The sequence below is a fragment of the Pholis gunnellus genome (genome assembly GCF_910591455.1).
Source record: "Pholis gunnellus genome assembly, chromosome: 10".
Taxonomy (NCBI): domain Eukaryota; kingdom Metazoa; phylum Chordata; class Actinopteri; order Perciformes; family Pholidae; genus Pholis; species Pholis gunnellus.
The window spans coordinates 6,444,230-6,471,229 of record NC_136537.1 but is presented as its reverse complement, the minus strand read 5'-3'; the positions used below and the strand labels follow the sequence as shown (position 1 = coordinate 6,471,229).

The 27,000-nt window shown below is 42.8% G+C and overlaps 1 protein-coding gene across 1 annotated transcript in view; it reads right to left on the bottom strand.

The window, feature by feature from the left end:
- Nucleotides 1-8,423: 8,423 nt before the first annotated feature.
- Nucleotides 8,424-27,000, bottom strand: part of aff2 (AF4/FMR2 family, member 2) — a gene marked incomplete at both ends in the record, with an annotated part of 136,207 nt that continues 117,630 nt past the window's right edge. Inside the window, 9 exons of the mRNA XM_079167445.1 lie at nt 8,424-8,545; nt 10,655-10,872; nt 13,624-13,676; nt 14,682-14,775; nt 15,992-16,063; nt 17,723-17,859; nt 18,677-18,740; nt 21,541-21,674; nt 24,362-24,617. Of these exons, the coding sequence (XP_079023571.1) occupies nt 8,424-8,545; nt 10,655-10,872; nt 13,624-13,676; nt 14,682-14,775; nt 15,992-16,063; nt 17,723-17,859; nt 18,677-18,740; nt 21,541-21,674; nt 24,362-24,617 (1,150 nt within the window). The remainder of the gene's footprint in view (nt 8,546-10,654; nt 10,873-13,623; nt 13,677-14,681; nt 14,776-15,991; nt 16,064-17,722; nt 17,860-18,676; nt 18,741-21,540; nt 21,675-24,361; nt 24,618-27,000) is intronic.

Below are 27,000 nucleotides of genomic sequence, written 5' to 3'. Positions count from 1 at the left end.
TTTTATGACTTTTTCGTCTCACTAAACTAAGACAGAATATACTTAAAGGTTTTGTTACTTTTTAGATATTATAGTGTGATTGATTTTTTGTGACTTACTATACTATTGCTTTTTATCTCTTTATAAAGTAAAGTATAGTTTATTCATATTCAACATACTCTACTATGACTTTTTTAATACATTTTTAAAATAACATTAATATAACATGACTTCTTTTAACATTTTATACTATTTTGTTTAAAATCGTACAGCATACCATACTCTATTTTTATATTTGTATAACTTTTTAGGGATACGACACTCTGATATTTTAATGGATTACTAAACTCTTTTAGTCAGTATTTTTTTTCATTGCAAACTTTTCTACCATATTTGAATGTCATTTTTATTTGTCTTTGAAACAATAATCAAAGTATGTAAAGTTCTCTGAGTGTGTTTGTCCAGCAGCCTCTCCTCGTCTTACATCCGTGGAGCTGCTGATGAGCCGCCCTGAGGTTCTCCAGCTGCTCCTCCATAACAGACACAAAATCATTCAAATAGAACAATCATCTCACTTGACTGTTGCAACTTCCAGCTGTGTACAGACGATCGTGTTCCTCATGTCCTCCTCTCCTCATGTCCTCCTCTCCTCATGTCCTCCTCTCCTCATGTCCTCCTCTCCTCATGTCCTCCTCTCCATCCACTCTGCTGCTCCTCCCCAAACAGCACCTGTGTTTCTCTTGAGAACCAACAAAGAAGACAAATAAGCTCCTTAAATGGGCTCCAGGTAATCTGAAGCTCTGTAAAGCAGAGATACTGATCGTCTCAGGAAGTGTAAATCTCACTGGATGATGTCTGAATGTCTGTTTATTACAGAACATGTCCTCTGAGTTCATGCATTCATAACAAAGCTATAGAGGCCACTGGATTTAAAACATGTTGTACGCTTACACTATTAGACAATTCAATCAGGAGAGACATTTAAATAAAGATAATTGTATATTTTAAACAGATGATGTTTGATTAAGTCTTGACAATGTCTTTGGCGCTCAGAGTCTACAGGTATATTTGAATGGAGGGGTGTCTGAATCCACCACAAAGGAAATAAAAACACAGGCTGACGTTTCCCTGAGAGGGACGGCTACTCACCAAGCAAAGATGAAACGGGTCACCAATAATCAAACACAGATGGCATAAACTGCTAACATGACGCATATTAACGAGCGTGACAGACATGTATGGTTAAGAGATTAGATTCAACGGTGTACAATAATAATACATTTATTTTGCAAAGCGCTTTAAAAGGTACTCAAAGGCACTTTATATTGTAAAAACAGAAACAGTTAAAGCAGTAATAATACAAACAAAGCAGTAAAATGACACTATAAAACAAAACAATAACATTACACTACCAGCATCACCGTTTATAAGCAGACTGACATTCATCCTCCTATCATAGATCGTGGGCATGCGCCCGAGCTTACTGAGCAACACACGGGTGTGTAGTTCTTATTCCGTTTACACTTGCGTACAGTTAACGGCTCCTCCATGCGATAGTCTGGTGACCTGTCCAGGTGAACCTCCACCCAACGTCAGCTGATGGGATCGGCTCCAGTATGGAACGGAGAACAATTAAAAATGTGTATAAGTGGAGCATCCAGTTTAAACATTGTAAGAGGAGATACATTTTGACATACTGAGCTCCAGATGGTTCAATAGAGTTAAGCACATCAAAAAGCATTTTACTCCTCAATTTACACATTTGTATTGTTTTTGTATAACGTTTCTTATTCAATGTGATGGCCTGAACTGTGCTACCATCACATGTTAAAGTAACTTATTCTTAAATTATGACAACTTTGTATTTAAAAGTCTACAAGGCTCTAGTTTATACCAAATACATATTTTCATATTCATATTACTTTGAGGTGTAGGTCACATTTCAGGGCACTATATCTGTCCCCCCCCCCCCCCCCTTCTCCTATGGCGTGAGTCAACATATCGATCAATTTCATCAGAGTGTGTTGTATATGAATCATTTCCCAAATCAAAATTCTGCCCATGGACTGCATGGTTAGCTCTAGTAATTAGACCTATAAATCTAATTCATAAGTGTTGGCTCTGCACCAAGGACACACACGCTCCGCTAACATTAAGGGTCTGCAAATAGGCTTTCCACGTCCTCACCCGTTGAGGGAAATACTTAATTAGACGGGATTTATGTCACCCAGAAAATGCACTTTAGTTTGGACTTCAACACGAGACTCCGTGTCTTTCTTCATTTCTCTCACACACTCTGAGGTCCACACAGCGCTCTCCCACCGTCGCTCCCACTTTCTGGAGACACACAGCCTCCTTCCCTCTTGAATTCTAATGTGCGGCTTTATTCAATGAATTAATCATGCATGGCCAAGTGGGCTAATAGTTGCTATGATGTAGGAATAAGAGTCCATTAGTGGTAATAAGAAGAGTAGCTTGGCTCTTATAATGTAATACATCAAGGCCACTCAAAGGCAAGGGTCTTATTTATAAAGGAACGACACAATCTTATTGTAAGCGTGCGTATTATGGTGTGTGAATGAACTTTGGCTAATTCTTTCTGCTTTGTCTGGTTACCTGGAACTTCCCGCTGCAATATGAAAGCAAGGTTACATGTTTTCTTGTAATAAACAAAACCCTCATGAGTGCAACTTTTTATAAAAGCCATGCGGCCCTGCAAAATACTGCATTTTAAAAAGACACAAATAAGACCACGAGAGCAGCACAACCACTGGTTCAACAGATTTTAATCCATATTTTAGAGACATTAAATATTTAAAAACAATGGAACTGCATCACAACTTCTGATCATCACATAGAACAACTTCTTTATAAAAAAAACAAAAAAAACAGAACCATATAAAAGGCCAAAAGATAGCACTGATAGAAACAGAAAAATAGCTGAAGTTGTGCAACACATTTAAAAATACAATGCAATCCATGTTGGACAGATGCGTTCTTAGGTGTGATGTTGTAGAAATCTTTACACTGTGGCGTTGAGCCCGTGATGCACATCAGAACCACAGACAGGTCCGTCTCTAAACCACCGATGCCCGGCTTACAACACGCTAAGTGAACCACATTGGGATGCCCAACACTTGCCCATGTCGCATTTTAACATCAATAAATGCCACATGAGCTGTGATTCTGTTGTATACTTAAGTAAAGCAGATCATCACCGAGAATACTGTCTTCTGGTCGCCTTTACAGCTAGAGCTTTGTGATTAAGGCTGTCTTTGTTTTAGTGAAACAACCAGTGATGGTGGAGAAGAGCTTCGCTTTAAAGCAGCTACATTTTGCACGTTTCGAGACTAGTTTTCCACTGCAGGGATCGTAATGAATGAAAACACTGAAGTGCTCAGAGTCAACAGTGGGTTTTTTTTAACTTCCTGTTTTATGGGTTGTTTTCATCGGGGCCATTTTGAATCCCTGCACCATTTAACACTGTTGTGTCCCAGGAGGGGAACAATAATATCTATTAAAAATAACTGCACATGGGACAGTGAACCATCAGAGCAACCTTGGCAGAGGTTAGCGTGCTCTCAGAGGGAATAGCACTGGTTGAATAGGAGACTGCTTCAGAGTTTTGCTGTTTACTGTAAAATTGATCGGCTCCATAATTGTTTAAAAGCTCTTTGACTAACTTACTAAGTTTTAGAATAGACAATCTGTAGGTTTGACTTCTGCATGTTTACTACTATTACTATTGCTTTATATCAACTGCTAAACAAAGTGCCTACTAAATAAATTGGAGCCATTAGCTGGTTAGCTTTGCTTCGCATAGAGAGTGGAGGCAGGAGAACGAGCTGGTCTGGTTCTGTCCAAAGTTCAAAAATCTAACTACCAGCTCCTCTAAAGCTCACCAGCTACTGTGGGAAGAATCAGCTTCTGGACCTCGTTATTGGGAGTTTTGTTTACTGTGTGGATTAAACTTTAGGGAAAGTCAAGCTAGCTGTTTTCCCGTTTCCAGTCTTTATGCTAAGCTAGGCTAATCGCCTCCTGTTTCTTGGTTGATACGTAACACATGAGAGCTGTATCGATTGTCTCGTCTAACTCTCCAAAACGGGGAACTATTTCTGTAAATGTTTTAAACTGGGCAATAAATAAACACAGAGATACAGTCAATTGGTTGCAGAACTTGTTAGCCAAAGTGTTGTCTTCTGTTACAGATGACGATATGAGTTCTCCCACAACATTAGCTGATCTCACTCAGAAGGAACTTGAAAGGGACCAATGATGGTTAACTACTTTGAATAAAGCATAAATAAGACAACATGATGTAACATGTGAGCAGTTATTTTCTAGAAGTGACCTGTGTGGTCGTGACATTGTATTAATGTCTCCCTCCAGCGACAGCAACAAATATGATATCATATTATTATTTGTTTGGATAAATAGAGACTAATCTCTTTTTCAAATACTTGCATGACCGTTTCATGAACTGAGGACAATCAAATGAAAATGAAAAAAACAAAGCAGAAAACAAAGCAGCTCTCTGGTAGATTACAGGAGTTTGAGAAGATAGTTATCCTTATAAATACTGCCCGTTCATCTACTGTATGAGGCAGTTTTGGCAATTTCCTAAGCAGTCAAAGTGTATCTGTGATTTTCTGAAACGCAAACAAATATTAGATACACTCATCACTACTGGAGAGATTATCAACGTATTATCGGCTTGTAACCATCTGCTGTCAAAAAATAAACGGTCTGTTTAGCTCCCCATTGTAATCACACCAACAGCGATGTTGTTTCCGTCACTGCTGCTTTTGATAAACAAGTTGACAACTGTGATAATGTTACACGAGCTAATGAGATATTGAATAGGATGTCAGCAGAATAAAAGGCCATGCTGAGGCAGTCTGTCCCCGAAATGTCTCAGAATATACCGACATACTGACATTGCATATCGTCAACAGGACTGCGTCCATCGACCACAGCCACCTGTGTTACCCATGATGTCACCGATGCAATGTTTATGACATTTTACAGCATATTATTGAATAAGTATATTGTACCGCTGCATGTAATCCAAAATAAAGACCATTGTGCGAAATGAACAATAACCATAGAGCAACATCACTGTTTCACCATAAAACAAAACAACATCAAACATCATTGAATTGGACTGAGCAACACTGTGGATCAACTATTGAACGACTGAGGTCTAACAGAGACAGTTAGTGGGTTTTGTTTGTTAGCTGTTGTAGAAGTTCATTGGCTCATTGGGACACTGCTAATTTGGCTTCATGACCTCAAATAATCAAAGAAATAAAAACAAGTTTAAAAGGCATTTTTTTGTTAAACAGGGAGTGCAGTTTGTACTGTTATCCAAAAATGTTCACTAGTAAACATTTGCAGGCTTTCAGATGAAGAACAGTGAGTCCATTTTTAAAGGAGTAGTTTCACATTTTTGGGAATACGCTTGTTTACGCTCCTCGCTACACTCGTGTCTGTGTGCTGAATATGAAGCTAGAGGTAGCAGCCAGCTAGCTTAGCTTAGCTTAGCGCAAAGACCGGAAACGGGGAGATTGCTAGCTTGGCTTTGTAATGAAACCAGCAATTCAAAAGCCCACCAATTAACACAATATAACGTTAAGCATAATGTTTTTATCCGTTTAAAATAAAACAAAGTTTACTGTGAAGCCTCCAACCCTTTTACACTTTGGCTTTTGTTTGGGAACAATTCACAATTCTAAACTTTTTGTTTACTGCAAAATGCAGCGAGACTAATTCATGACTGAAACATCTTATTAGAAGACTTCATGTGCACGATAGTTGAGAAGGAATCATAAAAAAACCTGAAGCCCCTTCAAGCATATTAAGAAAACACTGGCACCGTGTTAACGCATTAGCTAGCATTAGCTAGCGTTAGCTACGTAGCAGGTTGGGACAGTTTGGACAAAGGTGAAGTCACGCCGTTCCGTTGACCTGCGTGACTTCAGCTCGTGTGTCGCTTCCAGGCTTTATGCTAAGCTAAGCTAAGCAGCAGTCGGCTTTAGCTTCATAGTTTGCGAACATGGTATGAAACTTCTCACCTAAACTCTGCGTATTTCCTAAAATGTCAAACTTTTCCTGTTTTTCCTGTTCAGTGACAGTATTCCCTCCATCCGACTGTTAACTCTAGTGTTGTGCATTTAAAGCAGCTCTGTATTTTCAGGTGATGTAGAACATTCACACTGTAAATGACTATGCAACAAGAAATACATCGACTGTTTTTTGTTTTTTTCCTTTTTCAAATTGGACACAAGTAGTTCTTGGTCTGAAGCTATCATTTATTGCATGCGATGGTTTACATTTTTCAGGCATTTCAGACAAAACCCATACTTGCTCAAATCACCAAGAAAAAAACCCTCAGCAACTAATGCAAATTTGACACGTTAAATCACACATTTTTGTTAAAGCCAAACCCTGGTGTCATCATAAACGCCAGTAAAAAGCTTGTGGAAACATTTGATTTTACGAAAAACAATCTCATATTTATACCAATATGGTATGGAAAATCATTTAGATTAATTCTTTGTTCTTAAATAAATAGAGCAATTCCCACGGACACAAATAGAGGCACTTGAGTTTCAGTTTTTTTTTTTCTTTTGTCAAAGTGAAAATTACTTTTCACATCCGCATTGTCTTCCATACACATTCAGCGATGGTCAAATGATCCAAAAACTTAAAACAAACTCATGCTTGATGTGCTGGATTTATAGAGACCATGGACACACATCCAGATTTTAAATCTTTATGGCACATGTGAAAACAGGAGAAGCCAAATAGAAACTCCTTTTGTTTTATTTTAAAGTGCCACAAAGGGTTAAAAATATGATTATGTTTGGCACTGTGTAAATGCAGCCATAGCCTGTGCATGGACACACAATCATACACTCTATCAGTCTCTCACACACACACACACACACACACACACACACACACAAATATATATATATATATATATATTCTTGTTTCACTTCCTCATTCATTCACATTGAATCACTCACGAAACAAAAACAAACACCGTTTCCAGGAGTCACAGTCTGTACATTATGGTACACAAACATCTGTATTGTCCCGTCAGGTAATGATTTATAGACTTGACAATCAGCTGTACACATTTGCACACTAACGACACAACACGACACGCGTTTTTGGGAAACGACTACAAGACACCCGGCAGGTGATCTGACCTCGTTGAGAGATGTAGCACAAGTTTCCTTTGACAGAAAACGAGCATGTGAGATCTTTCCCCGTTAACTCCATCGGCACGTGGGTGGGGCTTAAGTAGGAGCCCAATCACAGCGAGTCTTGTAGTTTTTTCCCCTTGTAAGTGTTTGACACCTCAGTGGGTGGGTTACTATGGGAAATAGAACTGTGTGGAATTTCACATAAAGCCCATAACCAGTGAGAGAAGAACCAGACATATGCCCTTTATGTGATGGAGGAAAGCCCTCATTTGGAGGACCAGTGAGTTGACTACTTGTTCTGCTGAGCCGGGAACTCCCCGGACTGCAGCTTGACCAGGTCTTGTAATCCTCGGTCCCGCTAGCTTAACGCCGGGGTTATCACAGAGGCTGTGCATCTTACGTGCTTTTACTTTAACAACCCACTGATCCAGATCACATGTGAGTCGCTCGATGGCCGCTGGACAAAGTGAGACAGTCTCCCGATACTCAGGAGAGATGTATTTCAAACTTTAAAAACATTTGTGTCACAGCCCTACAAAAAGCAGAGGACTAACTTCGGTCCTCCATCAATTCAGCTCTCGCGGTTAAAGCTGGGCCTCTTTCCTTCACTGGCGTGCTGCTCATCTAATGGATTGGACCGGTGCTCCACTTGGATCGATATCAGCCGGAGGCTTTCGCTCTGGTCCCAATCACAGACACGTTTCGAGGCCGCCGCTGGAGCAGATGAGCCTCCGTTGAGCTCCTTCCTTACCTCCAGCCTCCTAAATCACATCAGCTGCTCACATGGCTTTTTTTTTAAAAAAATGATCCTGTCTCAGTAAAAATACGTTTTACTGCTTATTATTATTTCTATTCAGGGACACAGGAAGGTTTGCAACATCTATTGTCCCTTAAGGAATTGAAGCTACCTGCGCGGAGATACAGTTGCTCCAAAAAAAGCAGCATCAGCCAAACGTTTAATGTGCTACTTTGTATTCTGTGATTCACAGTGGAAATTCCCAAACTTAATTACTGTTCACACCTAATTGCAGGTGAATTTCAGCCCAATTAATCCACCCAGTCTATGCCGTTACACTGCTGCGGGTGGTGTCGGGTCATTTGAAGGATCCCAGTGGGAACCGAAGCATCGTCATGAGTCTCATCTCACTTGTTATCCCAGTTCTAGCTCCCAGGCAAATGTCTTCCTTCCTCTCTCTATTTCTTTTATTATTTTTGGCTCGGCTCCAGTCCTTACAGCAGGTGAGCCTCTAAGCGGAGCCAGTGCAGTCCCTGCCTGATGTATCGGACCAGCTCCGTCATGCTGCTCTGCTGACTCAACGGCTCCATCACCGAGTCCAGCTCCTGGAAGAACTCTAGGGGAGGGGAGGGAGAGACACAGTTACTGAGGGTCCCTGCTGCTGACGTGAAACATGAGTACAGCGAGGTGTTGATTTGATCTGATTGTGCTGTGGCCATCGAGAGGCAACGTCAGACACCCAAACCTCGACACATCTCAAGTGTTGGTTTATAACACTTTCCACGATGTTTCGTAGTGTATTGCAGGTTTATGCTGGTGAAAAGCTTTATGTTTTAATTACACCGTACATGTAAAAGCCTAACCAGGGACGAGAGTTGAAAGTGAGCTCTGTATTGGAACTATAGTCCCTTACTCCCGGGACTAGGACCCTTTGAGGAACTCGTTGCGTTTCGACCGCAGGGACCAGGATCTAAATTGAGTTCCGGGGATATTTTAGGAGTTTTAGGGGCGGGGTCTGCAGGGACGAGCGTCGCTGATTGTGGAGACAGTTTCATTTCCCTCCTCAGCATTTAACTCATTACAACATGCATCAGTGAATACTATGCGGCAGTAGACGTCGTCGCAGTGTGACAATGTGTTTTTTTTAGATGGAACAGGCGGCTGCACTGCACTACAGTGTGTTTACCTCCAGGACCAGCAGCACGTCGTGTTCTTTACGTCAGCGGACTAATTAGCCTCATCTCTGCAGGTCTTTAGAGCGCCGCGGAAACGCAGACATCAGTGAGCTGACGGGACCTTTTAGTTTCCCAAAAAGTAGTTCCGGGACTACAACGACCAGCAATGTTAAATCACATCGTGCATATCAAATAAAGAAAAATAAAATGACTGTATTTTTGTTTTTGGATGAGCATTAAAGTGACGAACGAAAAGAAGTGAAAATACTTTTATTGTGAAAATTCAACCCTCACTTTAAATCTTGAGCTTTATTTAGTGGATTAGGCAAAACCAAATGAATTACAAACAATTGTTAAAATGCTAGACAGCTTAACACTGTGTTGCTCAGGCAGCATGACAGTTAGCTTGACGTGCTGTTAGCGTGCTGAGGAGGATGGTTTGTTTCGCGGGTTGCTGCCAGTGATAGCAACATGCTTGTTAGCGTGACATGATGTCAGCTGTTTGTTGTTGGCTAGCATGATGTTAGCTCGTGGTGTTTTGAGTGAAAGCCCAGATGTTCCCAGATGTTTTCCACCATGGATTTGTGGATCTGTGTGAGCTGGAGGCCGTGAAAATACTCTCAGAACTCCACACGCAAACGTAACCTGATTAGCAATCTGTAAATAAATATAAAAAATATATCACAAATATTTTAGACTTTGTATACACAGGAAGCTTTTCAAAGGCAAAAGTTATGAGATTTTGGAAACTGAAGTTGAAAATCTGCACGTAAAACATCAACACTGATTCAGGTTGCATTCGTTTTACACGAGTTCAAACTGATTGGGATTTGTGTGTAGACTGGATCATGCACTGACGACTACCCAAAATAACGCACAAATCATTTTGCAGATCATGTAATAAACATTTGTGACCATTTTGAGAAAAATCTGACTCCACAGTGATGTTATAGACACAAACAGCCACAACGGAGGGCTGTGTTGAGTGTGTGTGTGGGTGCAGGTAAAGAGGAGGGCGGCTCTGTGACGCTGGAACCAAACGCTGAGCCTCATACCAGTGAGACTGTAAATGAGTGCTACTGGTTAATCCAGTGGAAGCACATACACAGCGATTGTGATTGGACAAGTGAGCGGCTCTTTGCTGAGGTGAGGGAGGGATACAAGGTCTGAATAGGTCGGAGAACAGTGATTCTATCTGTAAGACGAGTGAAGCTGAATTGAATAGTCGAATCTAATTGGTCTAATAGACAACATCAGACTTGACCTAAACATTGCTCTCCTTACTTTGTAGCACAAAATGTAACAAATTAATAGATATAAATGTATTGAAATAATGTTATCTGATCCGATCTGTAGGTTTAGCTTTCAAACAGTCACTTGTTCTTTTCATTTCCCCGGTGGCGTGACTTAAGTATTCCTCCTGCTACTGTGTGTAACTGAGCAAACAGCCGCTTCATAAAAGCCTTCACATCTTCTCTTGTAATCGCCTGCTGTCACGTGGGTGTTAAGTAAAACCTCCAGAGCACACGTTTAGTCGTCTGTAGTCCTACCTTGGCTGTCAGTGGCCAGTCTGTCAGCCGTCTCCCAGTGTTCATAGCTCCGCAGGATGTTGTTGGTGATGTTAACGTGACTGGCAGCCATGTGGTGAATCCGTTGAGGGATGGCCACGCTTCCCGACGAGCCCGGGGCTCCTCCGGATCCTCCTCCCGCCCCTCCGCTGCCGGCCGGGGAGGGGCTGAGTGAGAGGGGGGACGGGGTCCCGTTAACCCTGTAAAGAGAGGCAGTGAGTCCTGGTAACACCAAGAGAATTAAACAGAGCTTCTGTATGCTGGGAGGGCTTTTGAGTGACTTGATAACATACAAAGAGGAAAGTGTGTCAGCCAGGAGTTTAGCTTGTTACATGTTTTCCAAACAGACTTACTGGCGTCAAGGATGCGCCTGCTGAATACTGTCTTTATTAGTTGTCTATTTTCTAAAGATAAGACGGCTCGACTGCTGTCGCACAAAGCGGGAGAAGCTTTGTTTTGAAGTGGCTCAGGGTACGAGATGAGAGGTGGAGGGGGAAACAACAACAACAAGACATTTATCAGAACAAGGACAAGGACAGAACAAAATGGAAAGTTAAACACTTGTGACAGAAAGCCACACGTTTATAAAAGAAGATGGTATTAAAGCTGCATGTATGGATTTTGTTTTGGCCACTTGGGGGCAGTGGAACTCAAGACGGAGCTATCGTCACCTTATAAAGTTGTTATGACTAATGTGTTCGTACACACTTGCTTATTTACACATTAGCCTTCTTTTAGTGTCATCCTTTCAGCCGCCAGATGAATGTAAGGTTAATATGAACTCGCAGCGGTACATCTCTGACGTGTCCGGTTCGTAACAGCTGAATCTCGTCTCCTTGCGTTAGTCTTGACGGTTCCTCTGTCAGCCCTTAAGGTCAGAAGTTCCCAAATGTCGTCGTCTCCCCTGCCAGACATTTTCTTCACCCTTGAATGTTTGTTTCTTACGGTTCTGTGCGAGCCACGTGATAGACACGTTATCAACTCGCTGTGAATGACCTGCTCTGCTCACACGTGGGCTCAAATAGGACATCACACAGACTTTGTGCTGGAGAGCTGGCAGGGTAAAGGCTGTTTAATGTCTGGTGTGAATTATTCACACATCTACGTTCGCACATACAGCTCCTCCAGGTAATGTTCAAATATGTATAATGTCTGCTGTTTGGAGCCGGGCAGGTCGTGTACAGTGGGTTTCTACAGTTCTACTGAAGCTGCCCGCTACAGTCAGACCGAACCAAAGCAATGAGCTTAAAGGCTCTAAAACTGCAGAGTCGGTGCTTATTCTGAGCGGCACCTTTCACATTACATGTGGTCGTTTGATCCATTGTCGACAGAGATATCTTAGTGCTAGATTAGTGTCACTAACTTCACTTTGTGGCATGCTAGCGCTAAACCGCAACGTTGAGTTGGATCCATATGCGGTTTTGCTGGTCTGGTGTACGAGCTTTGGCTGAACGGGCATTTCTCAGTGTGAAGCGTTCTGACATATGATGGTAAGCATGAAGTCAGCGGTGATGTGTTAGCTGTGAACGCAGTGAGTGTACGGTGAGGATTCATTTGTCGCTGAATAAATGCTGCAAAGCCTCAAGACTCCAGTGCCTTGCTGCACTGTTGGTCCAGTACCTGCTGATTACAGTTGAGGGGGTTTGCCCTCAAACTTCAGCCCAGGCTCACTTAAGGTGGACTGACTATTAAGGTGGAGCAGCTATTCTTAAATGAAGTGACAAGCTGCTCAAATAAAGTTTTGATTTGAGTGGCTGCTGAGTCAAGTGAAGCACCGAGTGGTCAAAGTTGTCGTACTGGTCCACTCCGACATTTGGCGTCAAATCAAACAGGTTTGAAAATGTTTACACACAGTTTAACATCGCCGCGACGACGACGTTAGAATGTGGATTGAAGCAGAATGTGTCGTGAGATAAAGAAATGTTTGGATCAAATGAGTCTGAAACGATGTTCTGGGGTTGACACGTGTTTATCAACCTCCAGAACCGCTCAGAATGTTCTGACCTGTGATATAAATGGACCCGTGCATTACGCAGCCACCACTGGAATCTAATTCTATGAATAGTAAAGCAATGATAATGTTAGTGTAGCGTAGTAATATATCTGCTACTGTGCAGAAATACTGCATTCAAGCAGAATAGACATGCCGAAAAAAAATTAAGAACAAAAAAGAAACTTGTGCAGCATTTGAATGGTGATTTAGAATTCAAATGTCAACGTTATGAATGAAGCTTTAACTATTTTACACGGCCCTAACAATGGTACGGTATGTCATTGTTAATGCTGCTGCACATCAATGATGGTGGAGATCAGACAAACTGTTGTTTTGGCTTTTCCACGCAGTGATCATTTCAGTCCAAAAGGCTGTAAGAAGTATTAAAAGTGTGTGTGTGTGTGTGTGTGTGTGTGTGTGTGTGTTACTTTGATATACACCGTATAGTAACATCAGTCATGCTAGTACAAACTGCTCCCCTGCCCTGCACCGCTGTGTGTGTGGCTCTGGCAGTGATGTAATGTCTGTGATGTGGCCTTGACCCTCGCCGACCCAACAACTTGTGCCTGATTCACACTCACCACACACAGGCGCACAGACACGCGCACACACACGCACTGAGCTCCAGTCCTGCTGTAGTGCAGCATCAGAGCTGTCCAAACTCATTAGCTTCACATCCACAGCTCCTTCACCCCTCCCCTCCTCCATCCATCCATCATCACTCCCTCCATCACTCCTTCTCGGCGGCCCCTCCAGTCTTCTGCTCCTCACATCTACAACAAATCAATCCCTTTATTTGCTTCCTGAGGGGTTTGTTTGAGCAAGTGGCTGTCAGGGGCGCCATGGTATTTTGCAGCAGAGCTCCGGTGCATTATAAATTCTCAATTATCTGTGTGAGTGAAGGGGGTGAGACGGCACACGTGTGTGTGTGTGTGTGTGTAGGTGTGTGTATACTCACTTCCCATTGATCCTCCAGGGAGAGGGTGCTTGGTGGGAACTCTTGGCTGAATTCTGGGTCACAGAAAGACAAATGTATTAAAACATGTTTTTTTCATGACTGACAGTGTTTTTACCTTTCAACAGAGCAGCTTCCCTTCTCTAGTCTGTATTCTAGGCTATGCAGACGGGCCGGCTGGCTGTAGCTTCATATTAAGCAGACAGCTAGGACAGTGCCATCAATCTTCTCCTCCAGCTCTGAGCAATAAAGCAGATTTCACAAATGCCAAAAGTCTTTCTCTATTTACCTCTTTATGTGCTGGTCTAACGGGGTCGGCACCCGTTGATTAACACGGCTGTAACGCTGCCAGAGTCATCCAAAAGCCTGTCTGCATCAGACAACTCCTCTTTGAACTGATACAGTAAGTTGAGTGATATCTATGGCTGTTGGTTTCCATAAATACATACTGTAATCCCTTCATTCAATCACTGATATAACAAACCCTCTGGAGACGAACGCGTCAGCTTAATTATGAATGTTATTATAATACAACCACACATTGCACATTGACAGGATGTAGAGTTAAAATCCACATGAATGTGTCATGTAGTTATTACGGATCCGGTTGGACTCTTTTGAAATGCTTTCAGTGTTTTTTTCCCTCGTCTCTGTCTGTCAACACGTGCTGTATGTACACAGCCTGTGCACACACACACACAGCTAAACCCCCCAGTCAGCCCCGTCCCAGGAACCCAATCCCATCAATGCAAATGCAGCACTGTGATAATGACATCCTCAGTAATTCATTAAACCAAACGTAATTAATCAAAACAAGCACATTAAACCTCAACAATCCACTGTGATGATTGATGGAGCTAATTAATACATTAATATCAAAGAGAAAGAATGGATTTTAATAACGTCATGCAAAATTAATGCACAGGCACCATGAAAATGAATATGAAATGTATTTGAGGGATTGTAATTGGCTTTTCATGTTTTTCAACCGCAGAGGGAGAAAATGAGAGCGAGAGGAAATAAAGTCCAAATGTGTGTGTGTGTGTGTGTGTGCGCGCTACCTTGAAGTACTCCATGAGCGACCGCGAGTACTTGACAGCGTGGTCTTTCTTCAAATGGAACATCCTCAGATACAGCAGAGACAGACAGCGGTTACTATGGAAACAAACCCATTAGAGATGGCAGATGAAAGCTCCATCCTCAGTATCATCTTCATGTCATCCACACACACACACACACACACACACACACACACACACACACACACACACACACACACACGGACTTCAAACACGGCGCCGCACGTCCGCCCGGATTAGGAGCAACTTGAGTGAAGCAAAGAATGTGAGAAACGTACGATGCTGATATGTGATCAAATCAAAGTGCAACTCTTTGTGAAGTCATAAGAGTATTTTGAAATTGAAATATATATAAAATAAATGAAATGAAAGTAGAGCCTTCTCTCTGAGTTTCTGCAGGACTGTGTCATCGTTGTTGCTGTCAGGTGAACGGTGTACCGTGAGCTACAGTCAGACTACAGCATCTCTGTGACTGTGAGACCCTGACCGGCCAGCTAAGTCCTGCTGTAATCCGTCCCCTCTTTGGTCACAGTGCAGCGCTGCGCTGATGACACGTTGTTTCCTAATTGTTTAAAGGTCCCGTAATACAACGACTGACGCTGATCAATTTGTTCCGTTTCTGTAGCAGCAGCGTGAAAATCTTTTCCACCTTCTCTTGTGGGTGAAACTTCTCAAACAGAGCGCAACAGTTAAGCTGTACGTACACATATCTCATGTTCCTGGACAGAATTCGTGGTTGGAACGGACGAGTTTGTGCGGTTGGAAGGAGTTTTTCCTGAATCCAACGCTTGTACGAGTAAACCTCACACAAGTAAGAGGAAGAGAGATTCAGGAGAAGAACATGAACATGTTGTTGTGTGAGCCCTCGAATGTTTACATTTCCGTACATTTAGGGCCGAGAGCGATGAGAGCTTTCAGTATCTCTGCATCAGAAATTGTCAGTGTGGCAGCATTTAAACCATCATGTACTATGTGGAGCATTAAAGCTTACAGACAAGAGAGAGAACTTATGACACTGCAACAGCTTGGCCAACGTCCTAAACCTGCAGACATCACAACAGTCCACCAAAAATATTATTATTACTAACCGAATAATTAAAAACCCCAAAACATCTTAATGGTAAGAAACAATTTAGAGACCTGGCATTGGGAAACTCATGACCTCAGCATTTCTTAAATCCTGACTACGGCCCTGCACTCACTCTGCGCACGCACACACACACACACACACACACACACACACACACACACACACACACACACACACACACATAAAAAGAGAATTGTCGTACCACAACACGGCTAGTTTCTTCTCAGCGACGGTGGCTGAATGGCTGGTGAAGTTCTTCAACCTCATGGCGTACCTGCAGAGGAGAGACGCTCATCACTCACATGTCCACTGATCTATGGCGGTGACGTGTTGTGTGCTGTATCTTTTAATGACGGTCAATACATGCAATACTCATGGTTCAGCGCAATTAGAGGAGCTGCTCTTTCTGAACGAAAGGAATGTAAAGCGGTGACACAGCATTTAGAGATTCATGTCGTTCAGCATCCACCCTGCTGAAGTGCCCTTCGGCAAGACGAGCCACGGGTCAGCTCCATCTGACTCTGTGGAAGGATGAATGTATCCCTCGGTGGCTGATTAGGTATTTCAAAGATGCTGTGTGGGGATCAGCTGCTGCCTCCCGCCCTCGGTGACCCGGGCTGATTGCTCAGCCAGCTGGTCTAATCGGTCAAATTGAAATCCGGCGGTGACGGCTGAATCAAGTGAGAGCGCCGACACCTTTATCCTTCATCGATCTCTGTGGGGAAATTCTCGTCCCTTCCCCGTGCTCCCTCCTCCGGGAGGTCAGAGGCCAGAGTCACAGATCAGCAGCCCCCCCGCAGCCGGTGGCGACTCGGCGTCTTGCTCAAGGACACTTCAGCAGGATGGATGAGTGCAGACAAGCGGGGCTTGAACCCGAGTCCTTCAGTGAAAAGACTCTCTCCCACTACAAGCGCCCTGCTGTCAGCCTTCAAAAGGAAGCAGTCGTTTGTTATTCTCGCTTTGCTCTCTTAAAAGTCGCGCTCCGCGGCTTCGCACAGCGGCGGCGCCGGAGAACAGAGGACCTGCGACGCAACACTCGTTAAACTCTGCTCATTAGCAGCGCTGCGGGTCTGTGATGCTTCAGACAACAAAGATTAAACATAAATAAAATACAATCCTGGAGAGTCCTGACGTTTCTCAATACAGCACCGGCTTCATGCTAATTAGGTTTTAGTTGTTATTCCAAGACTCGGGTTTTGATTAGTCATTTTCTGTGGGCAGAGAGGTGAACATATGCAACCGCAGAATATTATTTCGGCTAATAGGCTAAATCTACAGCAGGTCAGTGAGGTCGGGCTGATGAGAGAGGTGTAATTATAGGGAATGTGCTGTGGCAGTGCACATGGGAAGAACCCACTCATCTATGCGGGTCTTTATGAAAGAATCCAGGAAACACAGCGTTCACTGGCTACATATCTGAGTCCAGTGTAAAAGCACTTTTTTTGATTTCCAGAGAATTATCTTTGAAAAAAGAACTGCTGGAACCTTTATGACTGTCTCATCGTAATCCCTTTAACTAACTCGTCTCAAGAGGAGCAATGCATGCTGGGGCGGTTGAGTATGACGAGTAAGCTCAAGTTTTATACTTCCTGCTAATCTAGTACAAATTAATTTCCCCTCGTACAGAAAATCCTCATACTGCTGACAGTGCGAACACACTGCATACTCAATGTTACGTTCACGAGCAGAGCCAGAGATCATCACACATCCTAATCAGCAGGTGAAAATAGAAACGGCTCAAGTCCTTCTGTTTTCTGGGGTTCATTTATGTGCACGGTTTGACAAGCTTTAAGCATAACTATAGAGACAGACAATCTTCTGGCTGATTACAAGTTCCTCACAGTAACTAAAAGTAATGCTTGTTGATAAATGAAGTGAAGACTTCACTTCACTGTATAACGTGACTTTTTCTGTCCGTCCCTGCTTGCTGTACCTGATCAGCTCCACCGTCTCAGAGTACATGGTATACGGGGACTTGGCCTCCAGTGGATCTCGCTCCATAGCGTTCCCACACTCGATGAAGGAGAGGGCGCCGTCAGCGTAGTTCACCGCTTTGCCAAATTTCTCCATCTACAGATAAGAGAGGAAGAACGAAAAAACAAGAGAGACGGACGAATCAGTGACGGAGAGAAAGCCGAAATGTGACAATGAGAAAAATCCTCAAAAGAAATGTAGCAGAAGAGAGACAGAGAGAGAGAGACACAGAGAGAGAGAGAGAGAGAGAGAGACACAGAGAGAGAGAGAGAGAGAGAGAGAGAGAGAGAAGACAAAGACAGAAGAAGCAACGTCTTAACAGCATTGTGGCAGAACGCACTCTTGGAATAATCTCCCGCTAAGATGCAAAATCCCCAGATAAATGTGTGGAAACAAGGCGTAAACACAAGATAAATAACAAGTTAAATAAATCTCATTTCATTGTCGGGGAGGGGATCAGATAATTCTTTTGATATTGTATAATCTTGCAGACATCATCAGTCCTTGAATGCAATGTTCCCCCGGAGACAAATGGTGCAATAAATAACACAAATTATACAGTGCGCCACTTGATGTGAAATAGATTTTCATTCTTCGGAGACTCGCAGTGCACACACATGATCAACGACACACACACACACACACACACACACACACACACACACACACACACACACACACACACACACACACACACACACACACACACACACACACACACACACACACGTCTGAGCACGGGCACGCATAATTAAAGTCTAGACTGTAGACGGTAACATCGCGTTAAATCATTTTCTTGCCGTCTGTTTGTCTCGTTGTTGTCCACTCTATGTGTTCAAGGACGGAGGTGTGTGTGTGTGTGTGTGTGTGTGTGTGACCTGCGTCGTTCAGTGACTGGGAGACGTCATCTTACCAAAGCGTCGGCCTTGTGCTTCAGTCTCTTGGCCTCCTGCATGTAGTAGTCTGCACTGTGGACTCTGGGAACAGCACAGGGGGAAAAGAGCATTTATAGCATGTGACAATAAGTAAATAATTAAAACCCTGCAGGGTGATTTACATAATCACTGGCTACGAGTAGCTTGCTGTGAGTTATATACAGTAGCCTACTTAGGTATACATTCCTCAGGCTCAGTGTAACCTGAGTGTAACAACAAAACATGTTGTTTCATGAATAATGCAGGAACCCTTTGGGACAAATAAGCAACACGATGTGTCATCTTTTCTCGTCTCAACACAACTGGACCAGTGGTGAGGTAGGTACAGACATATTAAAACATCTAATCCGCAGCATGAGGACGGCTATCCTCCCTAAAAGCAGGTGAGTTGTTTCAGGATGAGACGAGTTGTGCTACAAGTGGAGGGAACTCAAACAGAAACCATGCCATGAATCATAAAGAAGAAAATGGAATTTTGTTGATCATTTTACAAACAATGGAATCTATATGTCCAACATTTTTCCAAGTGTCCACAAGTGTTACCAATTGTGGAAAGAAAATGATATATATGGAACTATTGACATTTGTACAACCTTACAGCCTCTGCTGTCAAATTAAAACTCTCTGGTTACAGCAAGAGGTTTATTTTGGGGCGAGATATTAAATGAGACATGTAGAATGAAATGTTTTTGATGAATGATCACAGCCGGAATGATGAAAATCTGCCGATAACGACGCTTCATGCGGCTGCTGGCGAGGATAAACGCTGCAGTGTTGGCGATTGTTAAAAGAAAACATGCCGGCAGGTTTTGATTGTTCAGTTGAGACGGACATGAGAATGCATCGGAGGTCTCCATGGGACCACTCGGTTCAGTCAGGGTGGGTCCAAACTATATTCAGGCTAATTGGGTCAGGTCTACTGTGCTCTACTGTGTCAACTCTCAGGTCTGTGTGTCAATATGTGTAATATCCTCGGGGATCTAGGTGTGTCATCATTATAATTATTGTGCTACGTTCTATTATGCTCGTTAAAGCAGAGGGTTTTGTCTTGATCTGGAGCCCGGGTGGTGAATGGAGAAGATGGACGGGTCTGGTGTCAGTGTGACTTGTAGAGCACAGAGGAAAACGACATGTATTGCTAATCTCTCTGACCACAGCTGCGTGTTAATTGCGGGAGCGTCATGCAGCTGTCACTGTCGGGGTTCTCTCTGTACCAGCGTCTTTTGGTGTCGACAGCATTTCTTCATCAGGTCTAATTATCCTCGGGTCCCTTTTGGATTGTGTGTGTGTGTGTGTGTGTGTGTGTTGTTTTATTTCCAAGTATTCATGCATGTCAGGTTTGGGCTATGCTGACATTACCAGACCTATCCCACCGCTGCTAGTCTGTTGGTCACACCTTCTTCACTCTGCGATGTTTATATTTCTTTAAACCAATCACAATTGTGTCGCAGCGACGGTGCCTTTGTAAAAATAAATAGCGGAGACAGCTGGGAGAGGGGAGTCAGCAGCCAATGGTCGGCTTGTATTCACATTCTACATCCTGTGAGTCAGACGAGGCTTGGGTTGGGTTTTCCAACAGTCTCTTTTGGGTCGGGAACTCAATTTGGGACCAGAGAGGGCCTCTGGAATGCATTATTGTGTAAGACGATAAGATAGATCATGAGATCATGGTGGTAATAGTTAGTAGCTACCTGAGGTGGGACCAAGTCACTGTTTTTTAAGTCTCAAGTCCCAAGTCCTTAACTTTGAATTTCGAGTCCTAAACAAGTAGTAATGTGTTCTTCACCAAGTGCATTGCCACGTGTGTCTTCATCTATCATTTTACACCTGTAATTAGTTTTTGTTGACCACCGCGTAGAACAAACTTATAATTGGTATAATTGTTTCTGACTGCCACTCAGTAAGTTAACATTAGTTAAGTTCTCTCCTGCAACTTGATTGGATGTTGCCGGATTGGTTCAAACAAAGCAGATCTGAGGAATTGCTGGGAATGATAAGCGTCAACGTCAGTTTATTCAGGAAATCAACTGATTTGTGGCACACTTTTAAAATAAAATACTACTTAAGCTTAATCTATTTTGGGCGAAAGTATCGAGTGTTTTCAAGCCGAACGACTTAAGTTCAAGTGAAGTCATGAGTCCAGGTCGAGTTGCGAGTTCTTGATATTGTCAAGTCGTGTCTGAAGTCATCAAATGTGTGACTTGAGTCTTGTGATGGAGACCAAACCTGTAGAACCACAGCTTCTATCTAAATCCACTGGTATCACTGGTACTAAAGCTTTCCACTCACTCCCCCATCTGCCAAATATTCTGAAGCTTTTAAGCGTTAACATGGGAGGAGCGGTGCCCTCCATCTCCTCCTGTGCCATGAAGCAACCCCTCAGTCATAATCAGACTGTTGGCCTCCATTAAAAAAAGCAGCGGAGATATTGAGTTTAGATTATTACACTTTTGTTGAATAAAGAAAAGTCTGCTCTGTCTTCATTGACTGCATTTAGTTATCTCAGAGAGAGGACTCGTACAGCATAATTAACACAAACCCTGTGATGTAAAAACAAGACACACAACATGTGTACAGTGGAATAATCCGAGACCTGTTCCATGTAAACAGGAGAACACCTGCTGTCTCCCAACACAGGAGAAGGAGAGATTACTCATACAAGCAACGAGGGAGTAACGTACAGAAGGCAAGGTCTCATGAACAGCGATGATAAGAGTGTTTATAAGTGATGCTGCTCATAGACTTCACAAGGAGGTGAAGCAGCGGCTCAGAGCGATTGCAGTCATTGTGTTCCTGTTTTGTACATATTGCCGTGCACGGTGTAAGCAGTATTTCCACATACGTGTCGCTAAACGTCAGTCGTGGCCGGCGAGGTTCTCCGGGTTCCATCAGTGGTTCCGACCACACCTCCGAGTCCGACTGTCCGTTGGCATGGTAACCGTCTCCGCCGGGTTTCTCGCCGTGGGCGTCGACTTCCTGAAGTAGGGAAGGCATTAAATCCACGGTTATGATAGCATTACCATGTGTGGCTTTCATCAAGCTGCTACTTAAACTTTATCGCCGGCTTCTCATTCAGTGATGGATTCACTTTGCCGGCTGAATTAATGGTCTTTAATGCCGTCAGCGGTATACGTCAGGGATGAAAGGATGGAAACAAAATAAGCCTGAGAGGTGTGGCTGAGCTGACTCAACTGTCATGTGAGCCACACGTAGATACGACAGAACATTATCATTATATATTCACACGCAAATCCATGACAAATCCAACATTTTGCAGTTTAAGCTGTTCTGAAACTTTAAATGGAAATGAAGTACAATATGTTTAAATGTATTGTCATTTTGTAAATACTGGGAGAACTTCTTTATTCAATCTTGTGCTTTTTGCATCCGTTTTCATGCATTACCTTCTACTGTACATCAGTACCAGTGGTGGAAAGTAACTCATTTGTCATGTACTGTACTTAGGTACAATTTTGAGGTACTTGTACATCATTTGAGCATTTCCACTTCATGCTACTTTATACTTCTACTCCACTACATTTCAGAGACAAATATACTTTTTTTCCCTACTAAATATATTTATTTGATTGCTTTAGTTATGTCATTATAGATTAAGCTACCCAGCTGTATACATAGTAGTTAACTTTAGCCCGCAAAGTTTAAGTGATGTACACATTACTGCACCACTATTGATAACCCAGAAATATATAAATATCATATAATATATATGATTCAGAAATGGGCCATTCTGCCTAATGAGTACTTTTACTTTCAATACTTTAGTTTATTTTGGATTGGTTTGTAACACTTTTAGCTTCCTAGCTCTGAATACATTCCTCCACCACAGAAAACCACACTGACACAACATGTTTCAGTGACTTTGGCTCCTGAAACTCCTGAAGCGGCGGAGGAGATGTGTGTCACGCTGCAGATTCATGGCATGTCATTAACTCAAGAGTTATTTTTGGGAACAGTGCCAGTGTCAGGGGAGCAACTACATTTTGCGACAAGATAATGCCACCAGCCTACTATCACTCCAACATAGGGCTCTTCTCATGTCTCCACGCTGTGCCTCCCCGTCTCCTCGATTCTCCGGCTTTTGACCTGAAAATCCATCTCAGCGCTCCATCATGAAGGACACACCGGCGTGTTCCTTTTCACCATCCGTGACATACAGGTGAGGCGTCAGCTGGAATAATCTCAAGCCATGGCGTGACTCTACAAATGCAACTGCTCCTTTTGTATTCTTAAACTGTAAATAATTAAGATGATCAGATCGATTTAAAGGCGCGGTCAAACTTTCTGTCCTTCACTATTTGTGTAGCACAGGGGTGGCCAACCCGCGGCTCCCGAGCCGCATGCGGCTCTTTGCCCGGTTTCATGCGGCTCTTATGTTCATATCGAAGTTTGTATTTGTGTTTTTTTAATGTTCGTGTTCGCTTCGCTTGAGTTAAATACGGTATTTTCGTCAAACGCGCATGTGCGGCCACAGATTACGTTCCTCGTCGACCCATTTAACGCCGAGACGGACTGTTTGAAAGCCCCGCTAGTCACAGATGAGGCTGCGGCTGAGTTGGAGATGATCGATCTTTGTGAGGAGGACCAACTCAAACCTGCTTTAAGGGAAGGGACCATTGAGTTCTGGAAAAGTGTGCCAATGAAAAAATACCCCAATGTCAAACGGGCTGCGCTTAAGATACTGTCAATGTTTGGGTCAACATACGTCTGCGAGTCTGTGTTTTCTACCCTGAAACACGTGAAATCAAAGCATCGATCTGTTCTGACTGACACCCATAGGAAAGAATTGCTTCGAGTGGCAACAACGGAATACAAGCCAGATTTGAAGAGGATTGTTCAAGGCAATGAATGCCAGAAGTCCCACTAAGTAACATGCATAGTAAAAGAAAAACACTATTGTAAATTATTATATTTTTGTTTGTGGACTTGGTTGAACTGAGAGTTTGTCTGTGTGAGACAGTGTACACAATGTTCATTGTTGAAAATGACTGGCCTGTGGTCTTAGGAGTCAATTTCTGTCATTATCATGTTGGTGTGTGACATTTACAATAAATCTGGCTGAGCAAAGGTATGTGTGTGTGTGAGGAAGGGATAGGGTGATGTTCATGTGTGCCCATGTGTATGATGTGGCTCTTTGCGGTAACACAGTAAAAAATGTGGCTCTTGGTCTCTGACTGGTTGGCCACCCCTGGTGTAGCACCTCGTAAGTGCTGTAACCGTGCTCCTTAATTCAATTTAAAGTATATACTGTATATATATATATATATATATATATATATACTTGTAATGGACACTGTTATGCTCATCTGACAGACATCATGAATACAGAAATACAACAAAACAGCTGATGCAGCTGTGTTTTTAATTGACTTTGATTAAAAATGGCAGCTCCAAGGCAAGGATGTCTCATTTGTTAAATGCCTGTTGCCTCGTCTCCCATCTCCTTCCGTCTTTTCCTCCCTTCCTCCGCTCGCATCTCCAGTGGGCGGGACAAAGATGCGAGGAGAGGAGGCGAGGAAAGGAATGGAGGATGTACAAACTGGGAAATGAGAAATCTCTTGGAAACTGTGTGTATTATACAAACAGGAGCACGTTTGCTTTTGCAAACGGTGACACGTACAACAGCAGCACTTTTGAGCACTTACACTGCCGTTCCTCGCGTGTGCCGACGCCTTGCCTTCACCTCTCCTGTGTCTGTGTGAGGAAGTGGAAGTGGAAGTGGAAGTGGTGGAAGTGGAGGAGGTGGAGCAGGGCAGCGTCACGGAGGCGACGCCCTCCTGGCCGAGAGAGGAACTGCTGTCACAGGTCTGTTTACGAGGCGGATCGTCAGAGAGCGGCGACAGGAGGGGGGGAAGCAGCTTGTCTTCACGCCGCCGAGACTGCTTCCTGTTTAGTGAGCTACTGAACACACACACACACACACACACACACACACACACACACACACACACACACACACACACACACACACACAAAGGCACACAAAGACAAAGCAGTATGAGTATGAATATATTTAGCGTAACTGAATAATATCTTTTTACTAAATGTTTATTTAGGATATGTGTTAATTAGCTGTTGTGACTATTGCTGAAGTGTGATTCTTGCAACAATTAACACCGTTCCGCTGCTTAGTGGCACCAGAGGTGTGAGGCAGCAGAGCGATTCCCATTGGTTGCTAATAGTGGTCGTTTATTTCAGGTCATATGTACTTCAGTTAAAACACATTCCCACAACAACGGGTCACAATTCATCTTGACAATAGAGGGAAACGATCATGACAACAAACTATAACTGACAAATGATGAATCATGACTCATAAAACATTGTCAGACAATATATCAAAGAGCCACATCATAGCACAGCGGAGACAGATAAATGCACCACAAACCCACGAATATAATATAAAAACAAACGTTTATTTTTCATATTGTTATTACATTATGAATGGGAATAGAATATAAATATATCTGTAGAAAAAATGACATCCACATATACATAAGTGGATATTTTGATAACAAACAATCACTCTTTAGATGTATTTTGTATTTAGCACAAGTAGTGCGATGAAAAAGCCAAAAACCTACGTATCAGTGGCCAAAGCACTCCTGTGTTGTTGTTTTTTTACTGAATTTGGATGTCAGAGGGTCAGAATGAATCACTTCTTTGGTATTCTTTATCTTGAGCGACGCTCTCACTTGACTGGGTCGAACCTGTTTTGTCGATGACGGCGTAATGAAACACTGATACATGAGGCAGCATTCGGGGCTATACGCCGATCAATGGACTTGGCTTGATTTGACTTCCTCTATCTTTGCCATCACATTATTTCATCAACAGACACAAACATCCAGCGTGTAAAGCCCTACTTCTGAGTTCACCATCTTGTTGAGACTTCATCTGCAGTCGCTGAATGATGTTTTCCTTCTAAAGTTGTTGTGCTTCTGCCCTCCCTGCTCGAGCATCGACGGTTATTCCCTCAGCCGCCTTATTGTTGCTCTTGTGACTCATATTGTTTGCAGCACAACAGATCATATTTTTATGTTTTTCCTCCGCCTGGAAACTCTGGGGGTTTGATGCGGCGGGAAAAGTTGCTGAGCTTGCAGAACATCGCCCCGGGCCCCGACATTAGTGATAATATACAAAACCAGGGAGACAAAGACTAATTAGCTGCTGCAGTGCGTGTGTGTGAATGTGTGAGTTATGTGTGTGCTTTTGTGTCTGTGTACAGCATAATTGATGTGTGCACCACTATGGTAATTTGTGTGCATTTGTGTGTCTATCCGTAAGTGGATGCTGGTGTGTGCAGGAAAGCATAAGAAAGCTCTCATTGCTCATTTATGTATATATATATAACTCGGAATATTTACATATACATACACATATACAATATATACATATATACTCTATATATACATATAAATATACACATTTACACACACATATATATATGTATACACATATACATATCTATGTATATATATATACATACATATATATAAAAGAGCTATGAGAGCTTTCTTATGCTTTCCTGCACACACACACATATGCATGTATATGTATACATGCATATATATATACATACATACAGTATATACATATACACATATACAGACGTAGGGGCTCTCTCTGGCATTTTGAGCCCATTACGAACATTTTCCTTAAGTCTGACTTTCTGCAGACTCTGCCTGAGGGAATTACCCATAATTCCTAGCGTTGTGAAGTTTAACAAGGGTTTACCAGGGGAAGCCTGAAGGCATTTAAAAAAAAAGGTAAACAAAGAGGACGGCACATGGGTGCATTGAATAGTAAATGAACACAGGAACATTAAGGATTTAGGATGATACTGTAAAAACACATGAAAGCAGAGGAATGCGAGCAGAGACTATATTACACAGCTGATTACATCTTACATCATGTCTCGTAAGGCAAGAGCATGGAAGACTTTCAAATCAGGGAGTAAACAATATATAATAAATACCCACTATTGTACGTAACATGTTATGACGCAGCTAAGTGCTGTCCCATTCGTATTGACACCATTTCAAGCCCCTGCAGACTCTCACACCCAACCATTTAGCAGCTGACGTCCCCGAGGGTTCAGGGTTTAAGGCCTTAGGGGGGACGTTGGGATTGGTCCACAGACTTTGAACAACAACAGACGTTAGCTTTCCTGCTTAAGTCTCCTTCTCATCTAACTTACAAACACGACCACACATCTCGTCCTGCAACCTGACTAACGATGACAGAACAAGTGTTCACCTGGGAAAGGTGCACGGCTAACGCC